The sequence below is a fragment of the Lithobates pipiens genome, unplaced genomic scaffold (assembly GCF_037356315.1).
Source record: "Lithobates pipiens isolate NorthernLeopardFrog02 unplaced genomic scaffold, aLitPip1_a1.2 Scaffold_13, whole genome shotgun sequence".
Lineage (NCBI taxonomy): Eukaryota > Metazoa > Chordata > Amphibia > Anura > Ranidae > Lithobates > Lithobates pipiens.
Window position 1 is genome coordinate 31,722,070 of NW_027507718.1, and position 24,336 is coordinate 31,746,405.

Consider the following 24,336-nt stretch of genomic DNA (forward strand, 5'->3'; position numbering starts at 1 on the left):
TCAAATTACTTAGTCAAAAGGTAACGGCTTGTAAACAACAACAAAAAACGAAACCAGAAGTGCCAAAATCCTCTTTTCTTCCGGTGTCTGACATGAGAGGGGGGGGGGGGGGCAGATACTTCTGTTCTTCTCAGTGTATGTGATTAAACCAGTCGAATCGGTCCCAGGGCTGCCTGGTGAGTCGGGACAGCCTGGGAAAGGTGGCGTGTGTGTGTGTGTGTGTGTGTGTGTGTGTGTGTGTGTGTGTGTGTGTGGGGGGGGGGGGTTGTGACCTAATTTAGTGCTCATAAAAGTAATTGAGAGGCTGTAAATCCTCTCGGGCCACTTTTACATTGTGCAGGATCACCAGCTGAAGAAAACTGCAATGAGATCATGGTTGTAGCTGCAACCACGATCCTGGTATAACCACCTCACTACAAGATTGTACAGTGTATTGAGGTGGTTAAAGGGGTACCGCAACATTTTTTTCATGCCAGGTCAAGTATGCCTTTCACATGTGAAGATCATGTGAGAAGTAAGACTTCTAGCTTTAATAATTGCAGTAACCACTAATTCAGCAATGCCCCTGTCGCTCAGAACTCAAGCTTCAACAGCTATGCAGTCAAAACCAGTGAAGCAGAATTGTAAATTGAAACAGAAGATATGGTCAATCTGAACAAGCCCATGAAGTATTCGCCAGAAGTCTTATCAGGTCACACCTGCCTGGGTCAATCCAGTGCAATGAGCATCACTCCCTCTATCTCAGCAGATAAGAAAGAAGTTTCAAAGGGAGGTAAAGATCAATGAGTACTGATCCCACAGAGCCACCAGAGCATCCACTGCTTTTACTAACAGATTCCTGTACCTGGGGACATACCTGTCCAGTTTGCTTTCAAACCTGGGAGGTCAGGAGGTCCACATCCAGCATCTCACATCTGGGACATGCAAATATGTTAGAGCAATGAACTAATTAACCAACTGCTTTTCCACATTTATTCCAACATAGGAGCACATTTGACTTGTGGAAAACAATACAGCCCTGCAGGAAGCTGAAATTTTAATAACATGTAGAAAGTTCAGAAACCACAGTGTACATAGACATTTTGCAACAAATGAAAGTTTGTTAACTTACCTATCATATTTGGTACTAATTCTCTGTTCTAGCTGTCGCTTTTTGGTTTTCATATCCAATATTTCTTTTTTCCGTGACCTTAGTTCATTATCTCGTTTCTCTAGCAACTTCTGGCTCTCAGATAGTTCACGCATCTGGTTGTCCAACACTGAGCATCTTTCCTCAATCTCCTAAAATTACCAATACAAGTTGAAAAGAAATAAAAGAAAGAAATAACAAACTTCTCATAGCAATATCACACACGCACCACATAAACAAACATGTGCTTAGTAAGATTTTATTATGTTTATTCATAAAGCAGCAAATAGTTTTTCATCGAAAATTGCTTACAAAAGCCTGTAGAGATCTGAACAACAGTGACACCTGCAGGTAATACATGAATACACATCCACTGAGAATGACATGATCGTCTATCTATCCTATAGTAGTGCTTTTGTGGTGTATTGGCCCCTCTCGAAGTTTTGTCCCACTATGCCATCCATCACTCATCTTCTCATTCATAGCTGTGACCTTCCACATAATTGTAATACTCTCCCCAATGACTGTGAAACACCACTCCTGACACTCTCCTAATCAACTTGTGTTGCACACAGATCATTAAGTCAATTTTGCATTCATTTGTCTTTGTAAGGTACATAGACCTCTCAGAGGGGACTGTTTTTCTCAACAAAAGTGGAGTTGCTCTTTAATGCTGTTATTTAAAAGGTGAAACTATTTAATTGCAATAGAATGTACTTCTGGAGAGACTGCCACTTTACACTACATAATCTCTGGTCTTTTTACCTTATATTGTTCAAGAACCTGCCTCCTCTCCTCCGGATCCACCGTGACTGTGAGAAATCTGGCTTCCTTCAAAGGATTGTTACTTGAGATCACTTTGTTACTATATGCAGATACCTTTGTGAGATACTTTTCTTCTGCGGTGTACAACTGCCTGAGTTTGGTCTCTTTTATTACCTAAAAATGTAAAAGAAAAAAATGTAATTACCGATAGAGAAGTATTACAAAAACCACTAACACATACAAAATATCATTTTCAGAAACTGGTTTATGTGAAAGAGGTTTTAGGAATGTTTGTGGACAATGCTAGAATTATAAAAGTTTCAATTTACCAAAATATAAGGAAATAAAATGAAGGTAGAATAAAGGTGGATGATTTTCCAACACACAGCTAGCTTCCTGTACATACGTTGTACTTACCCATCTTTGGCCCAACCTAGTCTAGTCACGTGATCCAGCTCCACTGTGTCAGAAAGTGGTGGCTGCAGGGGAGAGAACGGGTTCGATGATGGCCGGAAATTCTAGTAGCGGTGACATCACCCAAAGGCACCCATGTCCCATCTACTGTCGTGTTCCCTCTTCTCCCCTGCATCCCTTACTGACTTACTCAGGGGAGGCGGATCACATGACCAGAATGGATATAGGCAAGTATATACATCTTTCTTACACAGGTTAGTCAGTATAGGTGTAAGGGGGAGGGGACAGTTTTAAGACTAGTGAGGTTTAGCCCTGTATTTTACATTAAGCAGGAAAACTTGTGAACATGGAGTACCATTTTCCCGACAGAACCAAGACTCACCAGCATTGCCTGCCAAACCTTCTTCAACTGACAACACGGCTCTTAACTGAATCCACACCTCGGCCTGTATGTGTCCCTGGTGCACAGTCCATTGAAATCCAGAGAAATATGCCAAACCTGACATGTCAGCTGGTTATGGATGCTGATGGTTTATATTGATTTCAATGAAAAAACACATCAAGCAAAAAAGCACCAACTATCATTTACAGAAATATGTCGGCAATGGCCATCTCCATGTTATTTTCAGGAATAGTTTCCTTTAGGCATTTGTGGCATTCGATATGTCCTAGATATATATGGTGACCAAAGACTTGCAGCACTTCTCTGATGTATCCTTTATTACAGCAGGTTACATTTTCCAAAAGGTTTGATCATTTAAGACATACATATACCAATCATATATAACATTCTGATCACTGCCAGGTAAAATGAATAGCGTTGATTATCTTGTTACACCCAAAGTGGGTTGTCCCTAAAGTTGACGCATTGAAAGCAGAAAAAAAAAATGGAAAAGCATTAGGATTTCAGCGAGTTTGACAAGGGTCAAATTATAAAAGGCTGGACGACTGGGTCAGAGCAAATCCAAAACTGCAGCTGTTGTGGGATGTTCTCAGTCTTCAGTGGTCAGGACCTATCAAAAGGGCTTCAAGGAAGAAAAACTGGTAAACCAGCGACAGAGTAATGAGTGGCCAAAAGCTCATGTAGTCAGATTCAATAGAAGAGCTACTATAGCCCAAACCGCTGAAACAGTTTACACTGGTTCTGATAGAAAGGTGTCAGAACACAAAGTGCATCCCAGTTGAGTATGGGGCTGTGTAGCCACATACCGGTCAGGGTGCCTATGCTGATCAGTGTCCACAGCTGTGTCAGCACCTATAATGGGTACGTGAGCATCAGAACTTGATCAAGGAGCAATTGAAGGAGGTAGCTTGGTCTGATTAATTCAAGAATGGTTTGAGGAACACAACAAGTTTGAGGCGTTACATAGTCACATAGTCAGTAAGGCCGAAAAAAGACAACAGTCCATTCAGTTCAACCTTTGAAGATGTATGTGTATCAGTGTCTATATTGATTTTCCATATCCCTGTATGTCGTTTCCTTTCATATTTACATCTAAGCCCTTGTACACACAGTCAGAGATTCCGACGGGATGTGTTCGATCGGACCGTATTGTCGGATAATCCGACTGTGTGTGGTCTCCATCAGACTGTTTCCGACGGACCAAGTTTTCCAACTTGTCTATAAAATTTTCCGACAACATGCTCCAATCGGACATACTCTGATCATGTGTAGCCTACTCCGAGGGACAAAGTGCCACGCATGCTCAGATCAAATTCCTAGACCAAAGCTATTGGCTACTAGCCTGAACGTAATCCCGTCTAACGAAATAACGTCATCACGTTATGTACAATTGGATTTTCCGACAACTTTGTCCGACCGTGTGCATGCAACAGTTTCGGACAAAATCCAACGGATTTGGTTGTCAGAATGTCTGACCGTGTGTACAAGGGCTAAGAGTTTTAAAAAATATCCATACTCCCCGCAGTCACCACCAATTGTGGGAGAGAGTTCCACATTCTTATTGCCCCAACAGTAAAGAACCCCCTATGCCGTTTAAGGTTAAACCACTTCTCCTACAGTCTCATTGTGTGCTCCTGTGTCCTTATACATTCCCTAGGACTGAATAGTTTAATTCCTATGCTGGGATCCCCATTGAGATATTTGAAGATCACCATCATTTCTCCTCTCAAGCTGAAGGTACACAGAGGCATGCAAAAGGCCACCAGGCATGCAGATTAGGGCTGCAACGATAAATCAATATTATCGATAATGAAAATCATTGTCAACGATTTTCATTATCGATTAGTTGGTCCGCACCTTCCGCCTGTCTGTTAGTTGAAAAAAAAAACGAAATAAATCCTCTCCTCCTATGTCATCCGTCCTCAGCGGCGCTCTCTGTGACCAGGCACGCACTCGCCGCTGCACGTCCGCGGCGCGCCTCTCCTCCTCGCTGATGTCATTCACACAGATCTCAGCCCCGCCCGCTGCTGCCTCGAGGGAACAGAGAGGGCGAGAATCTGTGAGGAGGACACAGCCGAGCTGCACACAGTGTGAAAAAAGGTAGCAGCTATCGGCTAAAAGTTGTACCCAGCACACACACACACACACACACACACACACACACACACACATTTCAGTGCCCCATCATCATTTGCTTTCCTGGGAGGGAGAGGGGAGGGAAATGGAGCCACATTGGTGCTTCTGCGGGGGGGGGAATAGCGCCCCGTCATTGGTGTCAGTGGGGAGGAATAGCGCCCCGTCATTGGTGTCAGTGGGGAGGAATAGCGCCCCGTCATTGGTGTCAGTGGGGAGGAATAGCGCCCCGTCATTGGTGTCAGTGGGAGGAATAGCGCCCCGTCATTGGTGTCAGTGGGAGGAATAGCGCCCCGTCATTGGTGTCAGTGGGAGGAATAGCCCCCCGTCATTGGTGTCAGTGGGAGGAATAGCGCCCCGTCATTGGTGTCAGTGGGAGGAATAGCGCCCCGTCATTGGTGTCAGTGGGAGGAATAGCGCCCCGTCATTGGTGTCAGTGGGAGGAATAGCGCCCCATCATTGGTGTCCCAGTTTTTTCATTATTACTTTTAAATAAACGAAAAAATTGAACATTACGTTTTTTTTGTGATTTTATCCGATTAATCGAAAAAATAATCGGCCGATTAATCGATTATGAAAATAATCGTTAGTTGCAGCCCTAATGCAGATAGTATGGAGAGAAGAGCCAGCGGCATTACCACCCACACTGTGAAGAAGACAGTTGTCAGATTCCTTTGGTGATGTCGGGAGGTGGCGAGCATAATGCCTTTCTTAGGACTCAGCCCTCTTTTTTAAATGCATAGGGAAAGCCAGAAGCTAAAGGTTTAAATAATCAGTGGGGTGGGCAAATGGGAGGGGAAGGCACAGAGACCGTGTCCCAATAATAAAACAAGAGAGGTCATCATCAGCACCCTCACAGCTCATTGAAACAAGTCCATCTGCTGCGGTGGCAGACAGTACTTGCGTACAATCTGGGTACCCATACATGAATCAAAATAACCACTTGCCGCTAAATCACATACCTGTACGTCATTGGCTTCAAGTGGTTGTACCGAGGTGATGCCGGCTTTTTTTTTTTTTTTTTTTTTTTTTAGAGCAGATGGTTGGCTTTCTTGTAATGTGTGGCTAAAATCGGGCTCTTCGAACCCACCGGGAGACCCAAGTCACCAGCTGGCATGTCCACCAGCTGGCCGGAGACCCAAAAAAGCCGGATTCGGCTTTGATTGGGTCTCTGATGTAGTAACCTGGAAGCAACATCACAACGTCACTTCCAGTTTACTCGGCAGCCAAAGGTGCCAGTTTTAAAAATTCTAAAGTATTCAAAAGCGCCGATCTTGGCGTTTTGAATACTTTTAAGTGCAGAGGAGGGGTTTGGGGTCTTTTAGACCTAAGATCCCTCCATAAAGAGGACTGTCACTGCCTATTATTGTCCCAAGGGATGTTTACATTCCTTGTGACAGCAACAAATGTGATCAGACAAATTATTTTAAAATGCCAGTGTAAAAAAAAAAAAAAAAAAGTTTAACCGCTCACGCAGATATACTGCCGCAGAATGGATTCCCCTAGGCAAAACCCCTGCTTTTCAGCCACCAGAGGGCAAGCCCACTGCACCTGGCCAGCAAGCATGATCGCTGCTGGCTACACGTGATCACGAGCGCCAGCACGGGGATTTGTATGTGTAAACACACAAATCCCTGTGCTGTCAGAGGAGAGGAGACAGATCGTTAATTCCTACTAAGTAGAAAAAAAAAAATATATATGTCTCCTCTCCTAGTCATTCCCATCCCGACACTGTTAGAACACTCTGAGGTAACACACAGTTAACCCCTTCCCTGCCAGTGACATTTACACAGTAATCAGTGCATTTTTATAGCACTGATCGTTGTATAATAGTCAATGGTCCCAAAAAAAAGAAAAAAAAAAGTGTTGATTGCAATGTCGCAGTACTGCTAAAAGTAGCAGGTCACTGCCATTACTAGTAAGATGCTATAATTTTTGCGCAAACCAATCAATATACGGTTATTGCATTATTATTTTATTTTTATTTTTTTAACCAAAAATATGTAGAATATATACTGGCCTGAAAAAAAAATTGGGGATATTTCTTATAGCAAAAAAGTAAAAAAATATATATATTTTTCAAAATTGGACGCTCTTTTTTTGTTTATAGAGCAAAAAATAAAAAATAAAACTGCAGAGGTGATCAAATGCCACCAAAAGAATGCTCTATTTGTGGGGAAAAAGGAAGCCAATTTAGTTTGGGTACAGCGTCGCACAACTGTCAATTGTCAGTTAAAGCAACGCAGTGCCATCTCAAAAAATGGCCTGGTGAGGAAGGGGGTAAATCCTTCTGGGGCTGAAGTGGTTAAACATTTTATATTTTTTTGTGACGCAGTGCCAAATTGTAAAAAGTGCTATGGTCAGGAAGGGGGTAAAATCTTCCGGGGCTGAATCGGTTAAAACGCCCCATCCCTCAGTGTTCGTGCGCTAAATTTAATGCATATGTAAGTCATGCACACAAATGTAAACAGTGTTCAAACACGTGAGGAATCACCACGATTGTTAGAGTGAGAGCAATAATTCTAGCGTAACTAAACAGATAATCGTTAAATTGCATTTGAAAGACCCCTGTGCAAACACAGTGACATAAAATATTGCAATGACTGCCATTTTCTTCTCTAGGGTCTCTGCTAAATATATATATATATATATATATATATATAGTTTGGGGGTTCAAAGTAATTTTCTACCAAAAAATGCCTATTTCGACTTGTAAGCAACATGTCAGAGATAAGCCTAGTTTCCAAGTGGTTAAGAAAGTCATTTAAAGTATTTTAGATGTACTTTAAAATTGCAAGCACCTTTAATTTCTCCCCACTTACTTTTTCTATCAAATGTCGAGTCTTTTCTGTTCCCACAGGAACTTCATGCACGTGATACTGGGAGACCAGGTAACTCATCACTGGCGGAGGAGCATCAAACAGTTCTCTCAAGTAAGAGAAAAAGCCATATTGTCTGTAGGAAGAGTCAAAGCAGAAAAGAAACACATCATAAAAAAATAAAAAAAATACACAGCATTAACAATATAGTTTGGGAAAATATTTCAACATAAGTGAGTAATGAATGATTTACCGTTAAGCTGGCCATAGATGGATTGAATTTCGATGGGCAGGCTGATTGTACTGAATTCAGTACAATCATGGTGTCTGTTTTTTCCCCTATGATCATTGTACTCTGATGGCTGGGAAACTTCCCACTGTCAGAATGCAATAGCTCTGTGAAAGGGATTCCCCTATCAACACTGAATGTGCTGATGGGGGAATCAAGCAATTTTCCTTCCTTTAACCTGTGGATGAAGGAAAGAAAATTGATTAATGTATGGCTTGCCTTAGGCACAGCAGGCTTGTGTGTGGATGTGTTGGTGCACATCATCACTAATACAATAATCTAATTTACTCATTGTCACTGTATTTGACTGTATAAGTCAGGTTAGGACCAGTTTATCGGTGGTGATTCAAGCACATGGTTGTTATGTTGGATGCTTCGAGGTTTCATTGATGGTAATCTAATTCAGACAGGACTTATCTTATTACAATAAAGCAGCCCATATGTTATGAAATTTTTTTTTTCCTTCCATGGGTGGAAGGAAAGAAAATTGCCTGACGACCCCATCAACATAGTCAGTACCAATGAGGGAATCCTTCCTGCAGCGCTATTGTGTTTAGCCAGCAGGGAGCATTAGGAGCCTTCCCTGCCGGCAGAACACAACAATCACTGCTGTTTGGTATAGACGCCAGCAATGATTACATGAAAAAAAAATCCAACAGTCTGGATGTACTGAAGTCTATTGAAGGTTAGACTTCAGTACAACCAACATGCCCATAAGATGGATTGAACCTCGGCCGGTCCCTGCTGAACCTGCCAAGATTTGATCCATCTATTGCTGGCTTTAGTCCAGCAGTGCAAAAGGCAGAGGAGGAGACTCATTTATCAATATGAAAAAGAAAACAATTGTACTTCCCTGAAGGCCCTCCTGCCTTTCTATATCTCAGTGAAGTATTTGAAAGGCAACAGAGTAATCTGCTACTATAGAAAACAAAAACACATTGTAGAACCAGATCCATAAAAGATGGAGGGGCTACATATCACACAAATAGGATAGTATAAAGGTAGGCATTACAGTTTACGATATCCGGTACAAAGCCCTCCCTACACAACACTGATGCAACAATGTTGAAATGCCTAATAATTAAAATTTTGGTTTGGAAAACTACACTGTTGATATACTTTCTTTTCTTTTTACAAAACTAGGCCTGGATGAACATCATTACTTCAGTTAAAGGTTAAAAAAAAAAAAAAAAAAAAAAAAAAAAAAAAAAAAAAAGGGGGGGGGGGGGTTTAAAAGCGGAACTTCAGTAATTTTTTTCAACTTTTCCTCTATTAAATCATCTGTCCTTGTTTTAACTTTAGCTATTAAAACATTTTTTTCTGCCCGTAAACACCTTATACAGCCCACTTCCGGTTTCTTGTCTGGTAAAAAACCTAGGCTTATGACATCATGCACAGCTCTCTCTCTCACTCTTGAGAGTTTGCCAGGAAGGGAGGGGAATGAGTCATAAGAGGGCCAATGAGAGCTGCAGGGCTGGAGCTAGGTGTGCCTCTGTGTAAATCCAGAAAGTAAACAGGCAGCAGCTTCAGCTGCCCACAGTTAAAATGGATGCAAGCCAGTCTCAGTGGAGGGAGATATCTGTAGCATATTTGGCAAGTACAGAATCACAGTATATATAAAATAATATGCAAAGTGGCTGGAGGAAAGCTTCAGAATGGCAAATATATTTTTATTACACATTATGTGAGCAGACTGCAGTTACTCTTTAACCACTTCCCACCTGGTCTATAGCAGAATGGCGGCCGGGCGGTGGTTCTGTTATTCTGACTGGGCGTCATATGACGTCCAGCAGGATAACATGCAGGCATGCAGCACGGTGATCAATGGTGTTGTGTGTCACTCTGACACACTGCATCTCCGATCATAGTAAGGAGCCTCTGACGGAGGCTTTTACCATGTGATCAGCTGTGACCAATCACAGGGTGAACCAGGAAGTGCCGGTAAACGGCTTTCCTCGGTTCGCGCTGACAGGGAGAGCCGATCGGTGGCTCTCCCTGTCAGAGGGGGTGGTCTGTGCTGATAATCAGCACATTGATTATCAGCAAACCCCATCAGATGTACCACCAACAATGCAAATCAGTGCCCATCAGCTCCCAGTCAATGCCCCATGAGAAACGACTGTCAGTGCCCAAAGCGCCAATCAGTGCCCATCAGTAACACCTGTAAGTACCTCTTCATCAGTGCTGCCAATCAGGGCCGCCTGTCAGCGCCAATCAGTGCCGCCTCTTCAGTGCCAACTCATCAGTGAAAGAGAAAACATTTTATAACAGAAACAAAAATAAAAATAAACGTTTTTTTTTTAAATTTAGGTCTTTTTTAGTTTGTCTAGCAAAAAGAAAACCCAGTGGTGATCCAATACCACCCAAAAAAAAGCTCTATTTGTGGGAAGAAAATAACAATTTAGTTTGGGTGCAGTGTTGTAGGACCACGCAGTTGTCATTCAACGTGTGACAGCGATGAAATCTTAAAATTGTCATGGGCAGGAAGTGGGAAAGTACCCAATATTGCAATGGATAAGCTCCCTTATTATAACTGCTTTGGCGCATGTTTTTTAAAAGGGAAAGAAAAATGGCAGCTCACTGTAACTCCGTGATTGGTTTCATTGGCTCTCGATCTGCAGATAGTTCTGGAGGCGAACATACGGCATTTACCCTTAATCTCTTGTTGTCACGGACCTAAAAATATATAAAAAAGTCAATAGTAATAGGCAATACAGACACGTTCCCACAAATAAATGTACATCAAATAGTATTAGTAGATCTTAACCCTTTCCCACTGCCTGTACACATATATATGTGGCCTCGCTGATGTGGGTCTTCTTCCATGAGATTGAATATGTGTACCAGTGCTCCCAGCACAGACTGTGCTCTTACACTCCTGGGTTCCTGGTCACCCGATCGCTGCGATAGCCTCCACTTTTTGGCTCTCACATTGATCACTGTGCAGCCCGCCCCTGTGTTTTCTTTCTCCTCTGAATGGAGAGAAAGATACATTGCATCTTTCTCTGCTTGCCATACATAAATAATAATAATAATAATAATAATAATAATAATAATAATAATAATAATATATAAAATAAGGTAGGGTAAAAAAACAAAACAAAATGGGCACTGTTGCTTCTGGGCACTACGATGGGTACAAACAACATACACAAATGAGATATCACTGCGATCGACAGGAGAATTTATTTTGGGTTGTTCTTTGGTGGCAAGTTATGGTAGTGGCAAGAAATATACAGCTAAATGAAGAAAGATTTATTTTTTACTATTTTGGGCCATTTTTACTTTGAGAATGAAAAAAAAAAAAAAAAAAAAAAAAAACCACACACCACACACCCCAGGAGATTACAAGCAAAAGAACGCTCGATTTTTCCTGAAAAATACAAGGTATAATCCACCCACACAAAATCTTTGCAATGATATGTACCAGTGGCAGCTGGTGCTCAACATTTGGGGGGGGGGGGGGTGCAAACAAACTGAAATTTCAGAAAAACACACATCAATTGCAGCCTCACTGTACCCATCAAACGCAGCCACTACGTCCATCAAACGCAGCCACTGCGTCCAAACGCAGTCACTGCGCCCAAACGCAAACAATGTGCTCAAACGCAGGCCACTGTGCCATGTACAATGCTCCCACTGTGCCCCATCAAATGCTCCTACTGTGCCCCCACCCGCCGTCTGCACTTACCCTGTCTCGGTGGGACAGCTCTTCAATGTTTTCTCCCGTCCTCTCTTCCTGTCCTCTGCCATGATTGGACACCTGATAGGTGTCCAACCAGAGTGCCTGTCGTTTCAGCCAATCAGGTGACGGGTAACAGATCCGAGCACCTGCTTGGTGGAGAGGCGGTTATTCATTCGCTTTTCTAACACAGTTGAGTGACCCGTGCGCCTTCATGGACACACCGCCACTGATATGTACAGTTTTCCTAACACATGTCAAGGTTGCAAAAATTGTGTTCAGGCACTAAGATTTATTTTAGCCTTCGTCACAAAAGGGTTAAAGTCCTTAGCAAAACTCTCAGTAAACAGTTTTCAAGTAACATAGTTGTGTTATATAATATAGGTAGGTGAGCCCTAAATTTACAGGTATGGTCATAACCGAACCACACAAGCAGAATAAGTCAAGTTAATGCATAAGACTGCATTTATCCTAATGGGTCCTCTATGGGATTATATAGAAGAAACTTACAGTGGTATTAAACTCAAAACAAAAAATGGAATATATTGCAGCTTCCCAATCATTCGATGCGATTGCTGCATTAGTTGTGTTTTCTTAGGCTTTCTTCCCTCTATTTTCACCTGGTAATCTGGCCAGTAACACACCTCCTGTATCAGAGTGTCCCCACTCTAGATGAATGAGCATAGGGGGCACATTTAGACAGAAGCCCTATCAGTCTGGGGGGGGGGGGGAGAGGGGGTGTTAGATGTACTAGCAGATTTGAATACAGTAACAACGTGAAGCCAAACTCCAGCTCACACTTTATAATCCATTACTACAGCAAACATTTTTTTTCTTTTAGGGATACAGGTTAAAAAAATTTTTTTTTTAAAGCTGACCATTGTAAGCACCCATCAGTGTTAAATGTTTTGTCTCATCTTTAAATGCCCCATACACACTAGCAGAATTTCCAACAGAAAAAGTCAGACGGAAGCTTTTTATTGTATATTCTGACCGTGTGTATGCCCCATCAGACTTTCTACGTCAAAAAGTCGGACGGACCTAGAAAGACAGCACGTTCTATATTTTTCCGACGGAACAAATTCCTATCTGGAAAACCGCTCGTCTGTAAGCTGTTCCGACGTACCAAAAACGATGCATGCTCTGAAGCAAGTACAAGACGGAAGCTATTGGCTACTGGCTATTGAACTTCTGTTTTCTAGTCCCGTCGTACGTGTTGTATGTCACCGTGTTCTTGACAGTCAGACTTTGGTGTGATTGTGTGTATGGAAAAACCTTCAGAGTTTATTCCGACGAGAAAACTGGTCGCGTGTACACGGCATAACTGATACACTCTGCTGGGGAACTTGTGCTTTTGAAAGACAACAGACTTACTGGCTGGATCACCGGATGAAAATAGAAAAAAAAAAAAAGAAAGCCTAAAAAAGAAAATGAATGCAGCGTCACCAAGCCTGGAAGTGAGGGGAAGGATTCATTTATGGTGCAAAAAAAAAAAAAAATTGTCACTAATATGCCAAATTCTGTGGTTTTATCTGCCCAGTGTATGATCACATACAATATCAATGGATAACATAAAAAAATAAACCCTTACCTCTTTCAAAAAAGCCTCCATATCATCTTGGCTTTCAAACACAAAGGCTTTCATGTCATTTACTGAAATGTGATTTTCCACATATTTCGCAAATTTATTATTTTTCACATTAATCTGTGGTGAGAAAAAAAAAAATTGTGAATAACTGCAAAGACCTGCTCTAGTGTTCATTCAAAAATAAAAAATAAAAATTACATTTGCTTCAGTGTTTCAAAGAAAAAAAAAATGGATTTTTTGTAGAGGAGTTGTGTCGGTCGGTGAATATAAGAGAAAATAGGATTTTTTTTGTACTCACCGTAAAATCCTTTTCTCTGTAATTCACCAACCGACACAGCTCCTCTTAGCCATTGGCTTGTTACACCCACCTTTAGGAGAATACTAAGCATTACATGTTGTTATGTAACACACAAAACTTTCCAGTTCTGCCCAGGATGCGGTCCCTTAGGTAACAACCCTCCAGCCTGCCATGCAGTCATCAGTACGTCAACAAGCAGTATAACGTAAAGAGAAAAAGGAGGGGCGGGTGCTGTGTCGGTCGGTGAATTACAGAGAAAAGGATTTTACGGTGAGTACAAGAAAAATCCTATTTTCTCTTATATTCACTGACCGACACAACTCCTCTCTGTAACTAAATGGGACTTCCCCAAGCAGTGGCAAACGAGGGGTAAGAAAAACGGCATAAAATAAACTTCATTCACCACGGCAAGTGGGAACTAGTGAAACTTTACGCACAAAAACGAGTGCGTGGAGAAATCCACCACATAACCAGGGTACCCTCAACAGGAGTGACTACCCACAACCGCACCAAAACCTGCAGAATGTAATGCAACAGTGCATTACATCAACGGTACTGCATTTTTAATCGAAAAACCAGGAAAAAAGAAAAAAATATTTTACATACTCAATTGCAACGATACGGCCGCCTGCAAAACTTTGCGGCCAAAACAGGCATCAGCCGATGCACTGACGTCTACCTTGTAGAACTTGGTAAACGTGTGGACAGACGACCAGCTCGCCGCTTTGCACACTTGAGCGACAGACGCTTGGTGTCGGAAGGCCCAAGACATTCGGATTGCCCTTGTGGAGTGGGCCGTGACCGGAAAGGGGGGCACCTGCCCCTTCAAGGCATAGGCCTGTACTACAATCTGTCTGATCCACCTGGAAATGGTGGCCTACGAGACCTTCATGCCTTTCTTTGGGCCAGCGACCGAAACAAACAGTGAGTCTGACTTCCGGAAGGGAGCCATGGCAGATAAATACACCTTTAGAGCCCAAACCACGTCCAGAGCGTGAAAGACCACCTCCTTAGGATGTGTCGGCTTAGGACACAGAGATGGTAATACAATGTCCTCATTGATATGAAAAACCGAGACCACTTTCGGCAGAAAGGACTGTTGTGGACGCAACACCACTTTATCCTTGTGAACAACCAGATAGAGCGACTTGCAGGACAAGGCCGACAGGTCAGAAACCCTCCTGGCCGATGTGATGGCCACTAGAAAGACCACTTTCTGAGAAAGGGTCAACAGGGGAATCTCCCTGATATTTTCAAAAGGCGGTTTTTGAAGCGCCAATAAACACCAGGTTCAGATCCCACGGGGGTAATGGTGGACTCACCGGAGGGACTATATGTCGCACCCCTTGAACAAAAAGGTACTAACTAATGGAGCGAGATGCCAGGGGGTCGCTGAAAAAAAATAAATAAAAAGACAGCCAAGGCCGATATTTGCCCCTTAATAGTGCTTAATGCCAATTTCTGGTCTACTCCTTGCTGAAGAAACAGCAGGATCCTGGATATAGAAAAAGGATGGCATCCGCGCTCCTTTCTCCTCACACATGGAGATGTAAGCCTTCCAGGTACGATGATATATCTTCCGAGAAGAAGATTTCCATGCTCTCAACATAGTGGGGATCACCGGTTCCTCAACACCTGGCTCTCAATAGCCATGCCGTTAAAGCCAGCGATGGTAAAGCAGGATGGAGAATCGGACCTTGAGATAGAAGGTCCTCTCCTAACGGCAGTCGCCATGGGACGTCTGCCACCAGGCGCACTAGGTCTGCGTATCAAGGATGCTGAGGCCAATCTGGGGCAACCAGAATTAATGGTAACACAGTTTAAGTGGAGGAAATGCGTAGATCGGCTGGTACTAACCCCACGGAGCCACCAGCGCGTCTGCCCACGGATCTCTTGTCCTGGATACGAATCTCGGCACCTTCCGATTGAGACGGGAGGCTAGAAGAGCCACGTCTGGTGTGCCCCACCGCAGGCACAGCAGCTTGAACACCTCCGCATGCAACGCCCATTCTCCTGGATCCAGCATCTGGTGAATTAGCCCGCCTGCCAGTTCTCCACTCCCGGGATGTAAATGGCCGACAGGGCCGGTACATGTCGTTCTGCCCACCAAAGTAGTGAGCAACCTCCCCTGCAGTGGCTGAGCTTCTTGTTCCTCCTTGGCGATTGACGTATGCCACTGCAGTGGCGTTGTCTGACTGGATCCTGATCGGACACCCTTGTAGTCTCATCGACCAAGTGGAGAGGCATAGCCTGATCGCTCTTAGCTCAAGCAGATTGATCGGCAACTTGGATTCCTCCGTCGACCAGAGGCCCTGAGCCGACTGAACCCCCATCACTCCACCCCAGCCGGATAGGCTGGCGTCCGTTGTGATCACATTTCAGAGGCAGGAACGACTTCCCGGAATGAAGCACCGGGGACCAAAACTGGAGGCAATACCTTGATAAAGACTCTGGGGGCTGATGCCAAACCTAAAAGGGAGAGCCACAAACTGGTAGTGGGCTTCCCCAACTGAAAACCGCACAAACTTTTGATGCCAGAGGCATATGGGTATGTGCAGGTACGCATCCTGAATGTCCAAGGACGCCAGGAAGTCTCCTTAATGGAGTGCAGTGACTACTGAGTGAACTGATTCCATTCTGAATCTCAGCACTTTCACAAAGTGATTGAGGGCTTTTAGATCCAAGATTGGACGCACCCCTTCCTTCTTGGGAACTAGAAACAGGTTTGAGTAGAACTCCTGGAAACATTACGATTCAGGAACAGGTACAATCACCCCACGATTTAGCAGGTCCCTTACTGCCCCCAAGAGGGCCTCCTGGCGAACCGGAGAAACGGGTATGCTGGAGGGGAAGAATCTGTTTTGCGCGCAAAGAGAGAAACTCTATTTTGTAGCCGTAGGAAATCAGATCGCAGACCCATTGGTCGGACAGTCGAGAGGACCACCGGGCTGCAAACTCCCAAATGCGACCCCCCACCCGAGTCATGGGTGGGGGCAAACATTCATGCAGTAGCACTTTTGTTGGCAGGCTTGTTAGGCTTGCGGTTCCAGGAATCCAGGAACGTTTGTCTTTCCGTGGTCGTCCTGTCGGGGCTGGGGGACGTTTAGCCGAAGCTCTAGGCGGATGAAAAAGCCGTTTAAGAATGAAAAAAGAGGGCCCTTGCCTACAGCGTGGCTCCTTAGCCTTCCTGGCCTGTGGGAGTAGAGTACGCTTACTACCTGTGGCACTTAATAATGTCATCCAAGGAGGCTCCAAAGAAGGGAACATCCATCAGGTCTTTTTTAGATGCCTGGTCGGCAGACCAGCAGTTCAACCAGATCCGGTGCCTCAGCAGCACTGCTGAGGCTGAAGCCCTGGATAACAGAGGGAGAGTATCCAGGGCCGCGTCACAAACGTACTTCAGGCCTTGCACTAATTGGTCTGCTAATTCCACACAGACAGGAGAAGCCTGTTCTCCCAATTTGCGGTGCAACAGTTTTGCCCACTCAAGCGCGGATGCCAGTACTGGTTGCACGGCTGACCCCACAAACGTAAACAAGGAACGAGCCACTGCCTCGGCCTTCCTGTCCGGGGCATCCTTAAACGCAGGAGTCCCCTCTACCGGGATCGTGGTTACTTTGTTCAACCTGGATACTGGAGGGTCCACGACTGGAGGAGCCAACCACTTTTTGAGAAGGCTCTACTCAAAAGGGTAATGTATTTGGGGACCGAAAAAGGTGCTTGTCAAAATAAGTCAGATACGGGAACACATTAGGTGAATGGGCTGACTTACGGGACCCAAAAGGGACCGCTACCTCAGCAGAGGAATCTGCCGGCTCCTGAATCTTGAGGGTATTACACACAGCTGTGATAAGTGCTCCAACAAGAGATTTGTCGCGCACGGACCCAGGCGGGGACTCATCCTTACTGTCCGAACGGTCCTAGTCAGCGTCATCTGACACGACAGAGCAGGGGTCCCCAGCCTCAGCGGGCCCCCCCCCCCCCAAGTCTGCATCAGAGCTCTCCACAGAGGACGGGGGGGCAGGGGCCGCTTTTTAGCACCTTTGCGCCCACGCACCGCCTCCATCTTGTCCAAGGGCACTGCGCAGTCGGTTGCAATTGCAACAGGGGATGAAACACCAGTTTCTGAAGCCATGCTGACCCTACCCTGTCTGCCACCTGAAGGGGACTTAGGACAGTGACAGTCCCACCCTCCTTACTGCCGCTGGCTCAGGGGCTCTTTTTCGCAGGACTCGCCACCCTGAGGGTTTCTGCGCTATCCAGTAGGTAGTGCCTGTAGACTCTGTTGGCTCCCAGGTGCAGAGGAATCAGCTCTGTTGATGGAAGCAGCTGCTAATGGCGTGGAAACCGCTCTGTAGTGTGCTCAAGCTCAAAAAAAATGGCTGCCCAGCGTCCAGCATAAGGACATAAAACACAGGGAAAATGGCAGTCAGAGCACAGGAGCACATGCTGACGCTAGAGAACACTGAAAAACGTGTTCAGGCTTCAAGAAAATGGCCGCCGGCGTCCTGTACAGTATAAGGACAAATCACAGGGAAAATGGCTGCCAAAGCCTAGGAGAGCATGCTGCCCTACACCCAAGATGGCTGCTATATGCAAGCCATGAGGGACAGAGAGGAACAATGGCGGTGAGCACAGCGCTGCACAGAACACAAGCACAGTCTCATAGGCACCTTCCAGGGACATAAACAGGACCCAGGACACAGCCAGCCAGCGCAACCCCCCCCCCCCCCCCCCCGAGAGCCCCTGCACAGACACACACACTGCTCTGCAGCATCCCCCATGGGGGGGGAGAAAGGGACAGGGAGAGAAGAGAAGGAGGTGAAGGACCCCCGAATCGACCTCCCAGGGAATGTCCAGCTGCTCAGCCCCACAGCAGATCACGGGATCTATCATCTAGCACAAAAAAACAAGCTTCTGCAGAGAAAAAAAAAAAAAAAACAACACAGACCGATGGGCCCATCAGGGTTCCTAGGTCCTTCTCCTTCACTAGGAAAAAAAATAAAAAATTGATGACTGCATGGCAGGCTGGAGGGTTGTTACCTAAGGGACCGCCCCCTGGGCGGAACTGGAAAGTTCTGTGTGTTATATAACATGTAATGCCTAGTATTCTCCTAAAGGTGGGCGTAACAACCCAATGGCTAAGAGAGGAGCTGTGTCAGTCGGTGAATATAAGAGAAAATATATTTTGTATGCGACTAGTTAAGAAGTCAACCACTGTTTTGAGTATGAGATTTCATATTTAAACGTTTACCAAGAATCCCTCCCTTTCAACCTTTTCCACAAGAAAACTAAGAGTTCTGTGCGGTCCTAAATTAGATAACACTTAACAGTATGGCAAAGCCATATAGCCACCATTCTATGGTCTTTGAATAGGACAAATTATGCATCATGCTCTAACTATTTCTTGGGCTCCAATCTGTGCTTTTCTGTGTTTGTCCTAATTGCAGCATCCGTGTCGGCCCAAAAAGTGATTGGTCAAGATTTTCTTCATAGAGAATTATAGCCTCCTATTAAATAAAACAAATGAAATGCAGCGCGTAATTAAAAATGCATCTGTACTTACAGTAGTCCGCTAGTACCCTTACAAAGTCTGGCAAAAACCTGTGTAAAAAAAGCTGTTTGATCCCATCGTCTCTGATCCTCCCCTTCTTCCACTGTCCCAAATCCATCTGATAGAACACAGCCTTGTGGGCACTCTGCACATGCTGAGTTGGGAGTATTGCTTAAGATTTTTTTTCTCTTGGGAGGGTGCATGTGATCAGCACAGGGCCAATCAGAACTGTCCAGACAGAGTGTCAGGGGCTTCTGCAGTCTCATAGGACAGTCAGAGGAGAATGAAAACTCCTCCTATAAGCTTTAACCAGACACTGAGACATGACTGCTATAGACTGCTGATTAGAAAAGGTATTTAGGAGTTTATATTTACTAAAATAATTGCATTCCATGTTCTGTGTACTGTGGGAGACCAGATATAGTGAATGCAGGGTTCTGGGTCAAGTAACACTTTAAAGCAAAACTATGGGACCGGCAAAAAAAAATTCCCCATTAGTACACCCCCCCCCCTACACAAAACACTAATAAGTTACATTTGTGAAATGCCTTACCATTGAAGGGAAAAGTGTAACTGAATCGTCAGGAAGTTATCTCTTCAATTAAAAAAATGCAGCATCTTATCTGCCAAGGAGGAGGTGTAACACCAGGGAATGCATCATCTCCTCTTCCTCTCTACACTATAATAAAATTACACTTCCCATCATGCTTTGGGAATTGCAGTCAATGTGGGAGGGTACACTAGACCTGTATGTGTTGAATGTGAACATCATGCCATGTAAATGGCACTCACTCCCCAGCAGCTATGGGCTTAAGTCTGTACAGCCACCCAGTTCCTTCCCCTCTTTTTTTTTTTTTACAGAAAGGCTATAAAATTCTCTCTCTCCTATGTATCTCCTGTGATTGGCATAGTTATTATTGATCTCTGAAGTCTGGGCTGTCACAGTGCCTTCCTAATGATGTCACTAGTGAGATCTGTACCCCCCCCCCCCCCCCCGTTTGCGGGAACTTGTCAGCTCCAACTGAGCTTTGTGATGAGAGGAGGGGAGCACTGTCTCTGTGGGAGGTTCAGACCAGGTATTTCAGACTTGCTGATCCACCCACTTCAAGCAGCAGGAAGTGCTGGCTGAACAAAAGGACAGCAGGGATGTGACAAGACCAATGGAATACAGGGAATGGATTTGTAGAAAGGCAGGAAAGCGGCATTAAAACTATGAAAAAAAAAAAAAAGAAGTTTTTGCCTTGAGTTCTCCTTTAAGCTTGCCAGTGAGGTCCACCTAATGCAACTAATGTGAGGATATGGCAACAATGTTGCACTGCTCCTGAATTCAAAGCAGAGTTACCACTCTCACATGGGATGAAAAAATGTCACTGCTGATTGAAAAACCTTTACTTTGTCAATCAGCAGCTGGTCAGACCTAGCAGTGCTTACCACTTTCTGAAATGTCAGAACTGGCTCTGTTACTGAAACTCTCAACTGTTACCTTTGAACTACGATATGAAGATGTTTTTCTTGAATACCCTGGTCTGAACAAAGTTTGATAGATTTTCCTTATACATGGTCAGCATGAGAAAGTATATTGCAAAAAATGTCTGAAATGGACTCACCTCTAACATAATGGGCAGACAGACACGTTTCTTGAACCGATCTTTATTCTCTTTAAGCCAAACAACTGCATTGTAGGTGTCTAAAAATTTCTTTTGCAAGTTTTGTTCTTTTAGATTGAGTAAATTATCGTGCTGCCTAAGAAGATTAGCTTTGTCTGTGAAAAGACAAAAATGGACATTACATTGTAAAGAACGGCACAAAAACAAACACTATACTCTATGAAGAAGTGCTGTTAGGTGTTGCATCACAGATTAACTTCCTGTATGTACTTTCATTTGCTGGCTTCATTCACTTTAAATAATAAAAAAAAAAATTACATTGTGGGACCACACCGCAACTGTGAGAAAAGTATTTGACTTGCAGTTGAGGTGCTGCCCCATTCATCTCAATAGACAAGCATGATGGGCGATACTCTCTGTCAGACTCAGCAATCCAAGGTAAGGTAAGATAAGGTAAGGTAAGATCCCCATTGCCTGTGTATAGCCCCGTCAGGCTGTATTGTTAGAATTCCAGTGAGTTGCTGGGGGGCAGTAAAAACTGCACCTTAGCCATCAGCGTGAAAGTGGCCTGACATGAATTCTTCAGGGATGAGCGCTTGATGTATTTGCTACAAAGCTGGATAGCTCTTTGAAGCAGCTGGCCTTAACTATGAGCATTTGAGATATTAGAAGAAAATGAGTACCAACATATAAAGCTGCGGTTATGTGCATAAGATAAAACAGAAAGAAAAAAAATATAATAATAATTATGGTTATGTTTTGCCCATAAATATGGACATAACTAATCCAAAGTCACCTCTCTTTTCTCTCTCCCTGTTTTGCCTCTCCATACGCAAGTCACTCATTTCATTTTCTGTATTTGCTTTTTCTTCCTGAATATGAGCCAGTTCACGACCATTCGCATCCATTTCCTGCTGAAATGCCTCTAGATTACCCATTGAGCTTAACTCATTTTGCCAATCTTCAATCATCTTACGAATGTTAACAATTTTTTTCTGTCGGTCCTGTTCCTCATCTTTCTTCATTCTCAACTTTTGTTGAACATCTTCTATCTGTTTCACAAAATTAAAAAAACAATAACGTTAGCAAGTTAAGGAAATAAAACATGGAAAAAATAAGCCACTTTAAAGATTTGCTGGACTGATCCTGGACTAAAATGTCCGGCTTTCCAGAGCCGCTGGGAGACTGAGACAGCCGTCCCCCTCCAAAGTCCGGCGCTTCAGTAAGCAGGGAGGGGGCAGAGAAAAGAGCAGTGACTGACAGTTACCAGCTCTCTGTTCACTAAAGATGGAGAACTGAGTGATCAATAGTGTTTGATCACTTAGTTCTTGGTCTTGGAGCCAGCGGGGGACAGATACAGTATCCACCTAGGCAATTATGTAGATTCGTTTTTTGTTGTTTGTTTTTGTTCAATTCCCAAACTTCTCTTTCAATTAAAATGACAGCTCGTATACAACACCTTTGATGCACACACAGCACAGAGGTAGTAATAACAAGCTAGTATAAGGAAAAAAAAAAAAAAAAAAAAAAAAAAGTCTGGGCAGAAATATGCTGACAATTTTCGAAAGCACGATAGCAAAAAGGGATATGGGAACCCTAACCATTATTCTTGATACTTAGAGACCTGCATCAAAATACAAACCTGCTTTTCTTTCTTTTCCAAATAGTCTTGTGTCATTTTGCATTTCTGTGAAACATCACGGATTTCAATTGCCTGTTAAACAATTAAAACAGTCTGTAAAATTAAAAAAAAAAAAAAAAAAAAAAAAAAAAACAAACACTCTATATAGTTCAGCGGCTCCATTGGCTCCTGCTACTGTGAAAGTCAGTTAATCAATCGAGAGAGAGAGAGAGAGGTGACAGGGCCAAACTGCAGCTTCTGTGCTGTATTACATGTTCATACTCACTCAGTTGCTAGGGGATTTGTTTTCTGTATTCTGCAAAAAAAACTTGGTTCATCTTGCGGGTCTCTGTCTCTCCCTTCTGTTCATGTCCCCAAAGCAGTTGGGTATTTTTCAGAGCAGTGTTGGCAGCTACTGCACATCCTCAATATATAGACGCTTATACATAAATAAGCATACAAAAGTCCACAATGCATCAAATGTGTAAAATAAAGTCCTCATATAATTCCAAAATTCAAAAAAAGAAAGCTCACGTGTATGTGCTTTACCACAACAAAATCCACTGGAAAGTGCTACTTCCATTATAGAATATACACCCACCATGTGTGACCACCACCATTAGCAGCTCATCTCCCATTAGCTGCTTGCTGTGGGGGCACTGAACAGGAGGGAGGGGGCAGGATCACAGAAGAGGCATCCGAGAAGAGAAGGATCCAAGCTGCTCTGTGCAAATCCACTGCAACAGAGCAGGTAAGTAGAATTTTTTATTTTTTTTTTATGGGAAAAATAAATTTTTTTTAACAATCACTTTAAGGGGATAGTAATTAGTCATCTAACCACAAACTGCAGCCTCCAATAGTGATGACCCCACATGGTGGTTTATAAAATATTGCACGCGGTATTTGTCTGCTGTGCACCAGCCTATAGCACACTTTTAAATGTGAGTGATTTTAATTAGGAGTCTTTTTTTAATAAATATGGTTTGTTTTATGGAAAGCACTATGATGATCTGTATGCTTTATTTCTGAGTTTCCGTTTGAGGAATTAATGAATGTTATACACAGTGCAGATCTGGAGGAGATGCAAGAAGGTTCTGACTGCATCCAAAGAATGCCCTTAAAGCGACAAGCCCATATAACCTATTTACTTATAGGTCATAACGGGAGGTGAGCTGCTAATGGTGGTGGTCACACATGGTGTATATAATATAAAGGAACAAGCACTTTTCAGTGGATTTTGTTGTGGTGAAGCACATACACGTAAACTTTATTTTTTATTTTTTGAGTTATGGAATTATGTGGGACATTTATGAAGTGGCAGGTACTGTACTGTATATAGCCGGCATCTCCAGCTGCCAACATACTGCTTTTGAAACTATGGAGCCCATCATGTCACCGTCCTTCCCAAGACTTTAGCCACTCTGTAAGCATCCAGGTTTGTAAGCTTCCTTGTGTACTGGAACATCTGTGAACACTTACTTTTTCTTTAATTTTTCCATCAATTTGCTTTTGCTGCTTATCATACTGCTGGATTTTCTGATTAAGAGGAGCTTGAGATTCTTGTTTTCCCTTAAGTTCTTCTTTTAACTTATCACGTCTTTGTTTCACCTCTTCATATTGTTGACGGCAATTTTCGTATTCCTAATGAGGGAAAGTATAACATGAAGCCAATTGCCAAAATATTTCTACAGAAATATGTTTTACATTCTGAATTTTTTGAAAAAAAAAAAATAAAAATGTAGTGCACGTAAAGCCAAAACTTTGTTTAGCACCATCCTGACTGGATGTCATATGATGGCCTTCACATTACGCCTCTCGTGCGCACCCTAGGGACACACAGCATGGCGATCAATGGTAAGCTGTGTCCCTTGGATTCATGGCATCACCGATAAGGGTAAAGAGCCGATGACACCAGCTCTTTACCATGTGGTCAGCTGTGTCCAATCACAGCTGATCACATGTAAACAAATGTTGGTTATTGGCATTTTCTTTCCTCAGCTCCGTCAGTGTCTGAGGAAAGAAAACCCGATAATC

General features: G+C 43.5%; 1 protein-coding gene across 1 annotated transcript in view; it reads right to left on the bottom strand.

The window, feature by feature from the left end:
* Positions 1 to 24,336, bottom strand: part of SMC5 (structural maintenance of chromosomes 5) — a 133,656-nt gene that overhangs the window by 87,625 nt on the left and 21,695 nt on the right. The window contains exons 7-15 of the mRNA XM_077474956.1: positions 23,782 to 23,943; positions 22,324 to 22,395; positions 21,478 to 21,733; positions 20,682 to 20,836; positions 13,226 to 13,339; positions 10,534 to 10,628; positions 7,667 to 7,799; positions 1,895 to 2,068; positions 1,112 to 1,281 (exon numbers count right to left, since the gene is read on the bottom strand). Coding sequence (XP_077331082.1) covers positions 1,112 to 1,281; positions 1,895 to 2,068; positions 7,667 to 7,799; positions 10,534 to 10,628; positions 13,226 to 13,339; positions 20,682 to 20,836; positions 21,478 to 21,733; positions 22,324 to 22,395; positions 23,782 to 23,943 — 1,331 coding nt within the window. The remainder of the gene's footprint in view (positions 1 to 1,111; positions 1,282 to 1,894; positions 2,069 to 7,666; positions 7,800 to 10,533; positions 10,629 to 13,225; positions 13,340 to 20,681; positions 20,837 to 21,477; positions 21,734 to 22,323; positions 22,396 to 23,781; positions 23,944 to 24,336) is intronic.